Source organism: Falco rusticolus, chromosome 4 (assembly GCF_015220075.1).
Source record: "Falco rusticolus isolate bFalRus1 chromosome 4, bFalRus1.pri, whole genome shotgun sequence".
NCBI lineage: Eukaryota > Metazoa > Chordata > Aves > Falconiformes > Falconidae > Falco > Falco rusticolus.
In genome coordinates, this window is record NC_051190.1 from 53,209,182 (window position 1) to 53,219,728 (window position 10,547).

At 53.4% G+C, this 10,547-nt stretch overlaps 1 protein-coding gene across 1 annotated transcript in view; it reads right to left on the reverse strand.

Moving 5' to 3' along the window:
* Positions 1-10,125, reverse strand: part of WNT9A (Wnt family member 9A) — a 56,440-nt gene extending 46,315 nt beyond the window's left edge. Inside the window, exon 1 of the mRNA XM_037386210.1 lies at positions 9,997-10,125. Coding sequence (XP_037242107.1) covers positions 9,997-10,091 — 95 coding nt within the window. The 5' untranslated portion in view covers positions 10,092-10,125. The remainder of the gene's footprint in view (positions 1-9,996) is intronic.
* Between the last annotated feature and the right edge of the window lie 422 nt (positions 10,126-10,547).

The window sequence follows — 10,547 nt, forward strand, 5'->3', positions numbered from 1 at the left end:
CAGGGGGATGCACATTTTCTTTGCTTGCCCAAGTATTTTGCAATGCTTTGCGTGATGTGCCCTCACCCACACTCCCCAGTGCTGAAAGGCACTGCCTCAGAAGAGGCTTTGCACCCATAGCAGGCAGGACCAAGTGGTTTTCATGAGAACCAGGAGACACTGAAGTCAAAGCAAGATTTGGGGGAAGCAAGCCATCTGGGAAACAATCTGGCAGACCTCCTGCAGGCAGTGACAAGCTTCGAGCTTCAGTGCTAAGGCCAAGCAGGGTAGATCCCCACCAAAAACACCCACACCCTACCAGCAGTCAGCTACCAGAGAGAGACCTTAGCACTGAAGCAAAGTGGGGCATTGTGTTAACAGGTCCCCAGGGTAAAACAAAGCCCCTACAAGCTCAATTTAAGGCATAGCCTAGGAGCAATCTCTAAAGATTGAACACTTCACCTGGGCAACTTCAGAGAGCAAGGTGTTCACTAGCTGTAATCCTAAAAGATGCACAAATCTTCACAAAAGATCCACAATCTTCAGCTGCAGCCTCCAAGAGGAGGACAGATATGCCCCACCAGGGCTGCCTGGCTTGCTTTGTTGGAATACAGAGCATGAGATCACCAATTTTAAAAAAGTTCTCAACCCACAGAGAAGACATTACAATGAGAATATTTAAAGGTCTGAGCTCACCATAGTAGTAAAACCAGTCAAGGCACCAGAGACAGCAGGGGCTCACACAGCAAGAGCTAGACTGGGAACCAGCTGCAGGCAGCCCATGAGGACCAGGGCACAGTGATGCCTCTGTGCAGTTTCTTTTAAGCAATTAGGTGGGGAAGTCCACTAGGATGACAGCAAGGCATGAGAGCAGCCTGCCAGGCAGTGCATGCCAGAGCTCAGCAGATGGGCACTAACACAAGCACTCTGCTATCCTACAGCCCCCCACCATCAGCCCCTCCAGCTAAGCCCACAGAGGGGGCAGCCAGCACCAGTGCACACTGCAGCAACATGCAGCACACTCCCATGTGCAGAGCTGGGGAAGCTGTCACATCCAGGTGATAGATGACAGCAGGGAACATAAATAAGGCACTTTGTGGAGGTGGAATTTAAAGGGTAATAACTTGCTCTGACTAGAAGTTAGTACAAGTATTCCTGAAGACATGGGCAAGTCCATCCTATTAGATGCTCACCTGGCAGCACTGATGCTTTTGGAGTCACAACCAGTTCCTTTTGGGAAGTTAAAAGGTGCTTATGATACAGAAGCAGGAAGCCCACTGTCAAGCTATGTGCTCTGTGCAAAGCAATTTATCCTGGCAACCTGCCTCACCTACCTGCATGGAACACATGAAGGCATTGCCCAAGGGTCAGACTCAAGACACACCCTTGGGTACCTCAAAGTAAACTTAATTTTGCTGGACTAACAATGGAGGAAAAAAATTTAGACCAAGATGGAAGCCAGTTCTCCTGTTCATCAGCTGACCTCTTCCAAAAGGACTTGGTCTTTGAAAGCAAAGGTTGCTTGACACTACTTGCTTTGGGAGGCTGCTCTGCAATTTGGTGTCAGAGAAGTTCAACAGCAGACCAAGGTTTGGCTAAACTTCTGTCCATTCCTCCCAGGATTACCTTAGCCAGGTAGTGCCACTGGACAGGTTTTTAGGCTAAGCTCAGCTATTCCTATGGGCATCTCAGTGCTTCATTCACATCTAGGGGAAATCCCATTTTGCTCTCCAGCACATGAAGATAATATGCACAACAAATAGCCAATTATGCTCCTTCAGTCTCTGGAAGACTCAGAGCAGGTTTTCCAAGAAAGGAAACTTTTGCTTTCAAACAACAAGTTGTGAAACTTGTCCACCCAGTGCACAGCAAATGCAGAACTCAGAGCAAGTTAGTTTCTCCCCAAACTCCATAAGCACCTGGCTATCCAATTAATGTTATTTTAATGAGCTAGGCCAAATGAATCCACTCACAAAACTCATGTCAAGTCCCATACAGCCTGACATCCCATCAACATGAACCGCACGCTCCATGCTACCTTCCAAGCCAGCACAGACTCAGCATTAATGTCAGATACTGTTGAGTTTGCATGTTCTGCAGCGGGTGTACAGCAGAGCTGTTTTGCTCTGTGTTCTTTCCAAAGGACGAGTTTTTCTAACCTGTCATTTCCCCTTCCCCCAAAAGAAATCCTGCAGCAACAGAATTAAAAAATTCTCCCCACCCCTTATAGAAGAATGATTTAAGGTCACAAGCAGACTGAAAGACCACATAGCACCCGCTGGATCCATCTGAAATTGAGTTCTCTGCAACGGCTGAGGGAAAAGAGTCAGAAGAGATTTTTCTATCAGCTAAAGCAAATGCTGTAACTGCTATGTTTATCCATGTAGTCAAAATACTCCCTGTTCTACTTAGCACAGTGCAAACACACATTACAATAAAATGTAAAGCTTACTGAGCTGATAAACTTCATAAGTGTATTTTATGACAGTATCTCAAGAGATAAGACTCATTAGCACTTACAGCCATGATCCAGGGGAACATTAAAAGCACAGCTGAAATCAGAAGAGGAAAACTTTGCAGCTAGATGTCAAAAAACAGCTTTTAAAGGGTTAACCCCTTCCACGCAGCATCATAATAAATTTCTAGCTCCTACTGAATTTGAGCTGAACTAACTCCCCAGCTCTTGGTCCAGTAAGTCAGGAAGGTATCTCCTACCTGCCCAGCCTGCAGTCAGACCATGTGCTGGTCCAGGACTTGCAGCACCAGTATCACTGCAGCCACATTCTGCAGGAGGAAGAGTAGCCCCCTGCCCCCCATCAGCTTTTAACAATGCAAGCAACAGGCCCTCTGCTTGAGGGCTGCTCAGGCTGAGAACCCCATTGCATTAACACGCTACAAGCCACTGGAGAGCTCTTTTGGCTGCAGAGAGAAAGACTGCTTCATTACGGAAGGAAGCTAGGGGCTCAGCGTGTTTGCAGTCTGGAAAGCCAGGTATATGAGACTTCTTTGATTGCTTCAACATACATCCTCGGGGAAGCTGGCAGGTCACTACCTGGGCAGTCAGGGAACTTGGGATGATGTTTGTATCTAACATAGGCTTTTAGCATGAACTAGGCAAGTGCCATCCCACCCAAGGGTGCTCTCTCCAGGAGGTAGCTATAGCCACATGGTCAGGCACAGAGAGAGCACCTCACAGACAGCAGCAGATCAGGACAGTTTTAATGCATTGAGCCCTCGCCTCAAATGCCTCAGACAGCAAACACTAGGATAAGAGTTGGCCCATTCCTATTCTACAGAACTCAAGTGACCAGAGAATCCAAGCCATGAAGGTGCCACATTACTCCATATAACTGGAGCAGAGGATCCATATGGAGCTCCTGGCAGCAGAAGTCCTTGTACCTCTGGTGACCTGAGACCATGTTCAAGACTGTCTCCACAGTGGGGATATTCAAACATAGCACCTCCAAAAAAGCTTCAAAACCCCCTCCCCACCTAAGTCCCTCTCCTCAGAGGGCAGCTATGCACAGGGTTGTAATACGGAGACAGGGCAGGCAAGTCTGGCCTTCAGCAACCCTGAGCTGAGCTTTCTAGGTGGCACCACCCCAGTGCAGCTCTGTCAGCTCTGCACCAGAAGCTGCCACGTGCAGTGGAAACTAGTGATGCTCACTGCTTCAAGCACCTCCTCTGGCTACTCGAGCACTGCAATGATGGCTTAGTTCAGCAGTGTCTTCTGGCTTGGCTTTTCCACTAAAAAAAGTCTTAAGGAGCCTTTACATGCCAACATTTCACCAAGGAAAACCTTAGGAATAAAAACACTGTCAGTATCTCCTCAAGTGAAGGGAATGGAGCATCCCTGGGACAGAAACATCTTCTCCAGGAGGCAATTACACCAACTCTGCCAGCACAGTGAATTAAACTGACAGAAAAATGAAGAAAGCAGCAAAGACTGACAAAACCTAGTCTGGTCAGAAAGATTCAAACTAAGAAGCATCACACTGGCTTCTCCATGCAGTCTTCCAGACCTTCCACTTAACCCTTCCCCTTCCCATCACCACAGCCTAATTCAATTACCTACCACTGAATAAGCCTTAAGGCAATTCTCATTACCCTGCGATAAAGCACAAGGCCTTTAATTATTAAACACTCATGGGCTTTTTGTGTTGGGGTTGTGAGGCTGGACTCCCTTTTATTGTTGTTAGCAGCTTCCAGAAAGCAAGTTAATCATTGACCAGGCCTTTCACCAGGAGAGCAGAGTCCTATAGATTCCTGGTCTCTGGTTCTGCATCACCAGTCACACTAAAGAAAGTCACTGGCCTCCTGCTTTGCCAAGTACACACTCAGTATTCTCCTAACAAGCCATCTTCTCTCCCTAGGGAGTCATCTGCAGCACTGGTGATCCCTGGAAAAAAAAAAACACACACAAAAAACGAACCATGCAATATTTGGACGCAGAGGTTATACATGAAGCTCACCGTTGAGTTTAGAAATAGCCTCAGAATCTTTCCAAGTATGGGAAACTGAGGCACAAGGTAGGGATTTGCAAGTCTCAAGCAACATGGTCATTCTGGTACATAAGTGTAAGACATACTAACTTACCCTGTCTGAATAACGTTTTGCTCCATCCTCTAAGTACACTGCAAGTGGAAGGAGCTTTCACGTACTTCCCAGCCTAATTTGGGACAGATCCTGGTCCCCTGGACTGAAGATACACATCTTTGTAGACCTTAGCTGCACACAGTTATTTTTTCCAAATGCTCCTGGGTTTGTCACCACCCTTACGGCACTATCAAATCCAGTGCCACCTTCAAGCATCTACAAAGCAAATGCTGCTGCTGGACATGGGGCTCCCCTTCGCAAAGGAGGTTAAACACTGCTTTGAACTGACCCAGAGAGGCCACCTTTGGGAGAGAAGCCAGTCAGGGACTCAGATCAGTCTCTACATGACAATTCACTCAACTGAAAAGCAGCAGGGGGGAGGAAAAAAAAAAAGCCAGGCACACCCTTCCTATTCCAAGGAAAACCAGAAATCCAGCACCTTAAAACCCAGCATCTCCACCTAGAAAAGAGCCAGCACCACAGGGTGGTATGGCAAAGCTGCCTCGCCAGCCTCAGGAGCTGCCTGCTTATGCTCCAGCTGTGTTTGCCTGCGTGCCACATTCCTCCCTCACCACCCGAGTCCAGGTTTTGTTTTTTTGGGTTGTGCCGAGAACCAGCTGCTCCATCTCACACACGCCAGAGACGACCGGCGCGTCTGGAAAGCCAACACGCTGTGGCCTGGCTACGCAACAGCTTCCTGAGAAGTTCACACGCCTTCGGCTGAAGCTGCAGGCGCCAGCGTGTGGCCCCACACCACCATCAAGTGACAGGTACAGAAATTCTTGATATGCAACAGCCATGTTAGCACCTATAGTGTATCCCACCGGCTGGAAAAAACAGGCAGCAAAGCCTGCCAGCGCCACTGGGCTTGCTTTTATTGGAGGTGACATTCAAGCTGATGCCACACATTTGTAGCAACAGAGCTCAGAAACTCAGGCTAACTCCCAGCCCTCTTAAGAGCCCTCCCCATCAGGGTGGTCACAAGCCCCGAATACCCCTTCAACTCCAGAACTCAGATCTCTTCCTACAGAATTTTAGCAAAATCACACCCTGAATCGCACGGTTTCTACCCCCAGCAGCAGCTAAAACATAACCAGGGTACCTACTCTGCACCAGCCAACGGGAACAAAACTATATTGCATTTCCCACACCAAAAAAAAAAACCACTGTGCAGCAAGGAACCTGCTCTGGCCAGTGATGTGTTGGTAAATTAGGACAAGCTATGCTTCCCCTCCCTCCCTCTCCCCCACACGAGCATTTAAGGGTTCCTGTTGCCTGCGTGCAGTGTACAGATCAGTTACATTTATGAAGAACATTGCAATCTGTCAATATAAACACTATGTAAGCATGAGCCACTTGTAACGTTACTACTGTCTTGACAAGTGTTTGCAGGGGAGCAGAGCTGCCCCGCTGCTGCTGGAGGAAAGCAGAGCAAATCCCAACCCACAGAAGCAAACACTTCTTCCAGCAAGAAAGTAAAGGGGTGCCTCACAACTCTATCAGACTACAAAACCCAACACCCAGAAAGAAACAGAGGGGGTTTAGTACATGGCCTGGGCAGGCTGCAACCTCAGGTCCACATACCAGGCAGCTCAGGCAAGCAACAAGCTCCTGCAGGCTGGCACCAGGGCACAGCAGGGCTGGAGTTATCCAGCCTGCCTGTCATCCCAGCACAGCTAACCTTGTCACCTGCCTCTTCCAAAGGCCAGTAGTGCAAGACCCAACAAGTCCCAGGTGCCACTATGGCACTTCCACCACCCCCAGCCACATCTGAGCTGGAGGGGAGGTCTGGGCACCCAAAGCTTGTAAGGTACAAGAGGAGCAGAGCTGGGAGGCAGTGAAAGGCAACGCTTTCTCAGGGCTCCCAGCAGTCTGGGGCTGCTCCAAACTACCCCCACCAGCCAGCTGTAACAGCGTAAATTCGTTCTCAGACAGCCCAGCTGCAGAGTAGATGGCTGAACATGAAAGCAGGCTCACTTTGAGAGCCGCCAGCGCATCTCCACAAGCCAGTCTCAGCTGACATATCCCAAGGCAATGCTTCCCCCTCTGGTACAGGCTCAGCCAGGAACAGACTCCCATACATACTCCTACCCTAAACGCACCCAACAGCAGCAGGAACCCTGATGGGCAACTAAACCTAGCACAAGCCATCAGGCCCTGCTCAGCTTCACTTTCTCCTCTCTAACATCACGAAGTTTCATCATCAGACATGGCTTAGGAGCTGTAGCATCACCACGTCCCTGAAGCCAACCTCTTCCAGCTGCTTCCCAGCAGCCTGGGCTGGCAAAGCCCTTCTAAGCAGGTGCCTGCAGGGCCTCAGCTCTGCTCGCCACTGCACACCAGCACCACCCCAGGTCCTACCTTTGCTGGGTACTACCTCCAGTCAGGCTGGCACCTGCCTCTCCCCTGCACCGGAGAGGTGGTCAGCAGCACTAAGACTGCCAGCAAAGTCCCAGGCAAGGGAGAAGCCTGTCCATCCCTTCCACACACACAGCGAGCTGTTACCGCCAGCACAGCTCCAAAACAGGCAGCCCGAGGATGGAACAAGTCAGCAGCAAGGACCGCATCCACACCAACGCTTTCTCACCTACCTCAAGCTCTACTTCCAGAGGGCATTTATCAGCTTTGGCTGCTTGTTCATCCCTTGAGGAACAGAGCCAGACACACAGAGAAGCACCAGCCACCAGCCTTCCCACCCCAGCATCCCCTCCCGCTCGCTGGCTGCCCCTGTGGGACAGAGAGACATAACTACATGCTGACACAATCTCATTATCATGTAACCATGCCCAATTTCTGTCCCCATGCACTAATTCCCCACCAGGCCACACATTTGGAGAAACTGAATTCTTTCCCTGAAATAAGACATTGGGGATGGGGGGGAAGGGATCAGCCACAGCTGTCCCTATCCCCCACCAAACTGCAGAACAGAGCAGCCACACCGCAGCTACAGCGTGACATCTGTTTAACACAGCCGCCTGCTGCTCTCTGCACCCCACCGCCTCTGCTGGGGATGCCAGCACCCAGAGCACAGGGTCGAGCAGGCCACCAAAAGGCATCACTGTGGCTTTGATGCTGCCTTTGACTGGGAAGGAGCATCTCTTCCCCACCTCCAAAGGTGGTTGGATTAACTGAGCCCACTTCAGTATTTCAGCTCAGCCCCTGAGCAAAGGGTAATGCATCCAGGTTTTCAGGAAAGATTTGTATTAAACAGCTGTGCTTCCTCACCTGGAGCAGTTCCTCCACACATGTGGCCAGCTTTCTACACACAGCAAAAAGGGCTAATACCAGCTTTTACAGGGCACTTGGCAGAGGCACTAAGAGCTGAGGGAACATACAGGTTTTACCAGGTACAATTTCTTTCTTTCTCGATGTACAGAAGCCCACAGCAAGGAGGGCTCAGCTCTTCCACACATACTTGTTAGATTGCACATCGCTAGGGATTAGCAGGGACCCCAGACCTCAACACGACTGTTTCCCCATATCCCCAGCAGCTCAGCAAGTGCAATCTCTGCTTCAGGCCCCTTGGAAGAACAAAGAGGAGATTAGCAGCAGATGCTGCTCCTTCACTGTGGCTCTAACCAGAGAGCAGGATGCTTTGCATAAGCAAACTTCACTGCACACCACAGCAGCCCTGGAGCACTTGGAGCGCACATCTGGCTGGGTGCACATCTGGCAGCATCTCCTCTCCCCTCCTTATTGCCAGAGAGGGAGTCTCAAATCAGAAACGGCAGCCGGGCTGAGGCAGAGAATAACCCAAAGTGGTCAGGACAGAGCTAGCAGCACACTTCCTTGGCTCAACACGTTCACTCTGAAGTTAAAATCTACACCAGCTACACAAGGCCAAAAGAGAAATCCCAGGAGCAAGCAACTGGAACGAGTTACCTGCTGCACTACAGCAGATACTAGCACCACATGGATTAACAGGAGAGCTACAGCCAAGCTCCTTACAAACCCTGGCAGTCCCAGAAGCACCGTACAACTGCACAGTGCTGGTGGTCTTCAGCAGACACACGAGCTAACGGGCTCGGCACGGCCCTCTGCCTGTTGCTGGGGGAGGAGAGGGCTTTTCCTGAAAACCTGCACACACAGGACAGGCTGTTTCCTCAGAAAACCAGCCCCAGCAGAAGTTAAATGGTTCTGGAGTTGGAAGCAGAAGATGTAAGTAGCACTGTTTGGAAAACTTTGCCAGACCACAAGCAATGGACAAGCCTCAACACCAGGATTTGTTTTACTGGAAAGAAGGGGGTGGAGGGGGGAACCTCAAGTCTGCTAAAACATTCTCCAGGGCCGGGCCGGTGGCTCCTACCAGCGGTCACACCACAACATCCCAGAAAGCAGCACGAAGCATCACTCTCCATTGAACTTGCACCAAAAACTCTCCACCAGGCGCTCGCATCCCACTCCCCTCGTAAAACGACCCCATTTTGGGGCAAGTCTTTAAAAAAAAACTTAAATTAAAAAAACAGGGCAGCTACACCGACACCCCAAGAAAGCAAAAGGGGGGGCTGCGCAGGTGGGAGGCCAGCAGACCCTCTGCTGCGGGCTGAAGCCACAGAGCTGCGGCTGGGGAGCGGGGGAGGTTAAAGAGAAAGGGGTGAGCGGGTTTTATCTGGCTCTTCCAGCTCGGGCCCCCGCCCCGGGTAAGGGGGATCCAGGATGGGAGAGCGCGGGATCCACCTGCGCGGCGCGGAGCCGGCGCGGACCGGGCTGCTGGTGCCCTCTGCCGGCCGCGCCCCTGCACGGCGCACAGGTGAGCGCGGCGGGATGCGGCGGTTCCGCGCCTCTCCGCGCTCCGCCCGGGGCAGGGGACCCTCAGTTCTTTCGGGAATAAGCTTTGCAGCATGCCGGGGGGAGGCAGCATGCATGTCCCCTGCCCAACAACAAAAATAACCACAGCGCCGGGCGATGGCGGGACCCGCAAGCAGGCACTGGTGCTGAAGCATGTGCTTAAGTCGGCGGGGGTAGGGGGGGAAGGGGGTTTGTTCAGCGCTGCCCCACGCTGGTGCAGGGTACGGCACGCACCCGGCGCCCAGCCCCCCGGCCAGCCCGCTACGGGACCCTCCGTGCGAAGCACAGCCGCCCGTCCCATCGGGGAAGCGCGGAAGGCAACGCGCCCGCGGTCCCTGGCGGGCTGCAACCTGCGGCGGCCGGCGAGCCCAGCAGCCCGCCCGGGGGGTAGGGTTGCTCGGGGGGCAGCGGGGAGAGCCAGGGGCACGGGGCCGACCCTCCCTGTACCCCCGACGCGGGGCAGCTGGCAGCGTCGGCGGGAGGGGATGCGCGCACCCACCGCGGGAGAAGGCTGGCGACGGGCGTGCAGCAGCATCCCCACCGCGGGCGGGTGCAAAACCCCTTTTGTAAAAACAACAAAAAAAAAGTTAAAAGTTAACAAGGAGGCGGGGGGTACGGGCGCTGGGCACCTACCCGAAGTAGGCGGCGGAGGGCCGCGGGGCGCAGGCGAGCAGCCCTAGGAGCGCGCAGGAGGAGAGCCATCCCAGCAGGACGTGTCCATCCAGCATCTTGCAGCGGCGCCGGCGCTGCTCATCTCGTTCCCCCGCCGCGCCCGCTGCGGCCCCGCCGCCCGCGCCGCTTCTTATAGCGCGGCCGGCAGCGAGCGCCCGGCCGGCGGCGGGGCGGGGCCGGGGCGGGGCGGGGCGCCGGGGTGGGGCGGGGGCCGCGCAGAGCCACGCCCCCGGAGGCGGGAGCGGCGAGAGGGGGGCGGGGCGGCGGCGCGGAGCGGAGCGGCGGGGGGGGGGAGGGGGGAGCCGGGCGGGGGGGGAGGGGGGAGCCGGGCGGGGGGGGAGGGGGGAGCCGGGCGGGGGGGGCGGCGGTGGCACGGCCGGGCGGGCACGGGCTGCGCGTGCGAAGGCAGCGCGTGCAAAGGCTGCGGGTGCAAGCGCCTCTGTGACATGGCCGGGCGGGCACGGGCTGTGCGTGCAAGGGCCGTGCGTGCAAGGGCTGTGTGTGCAAGGGCT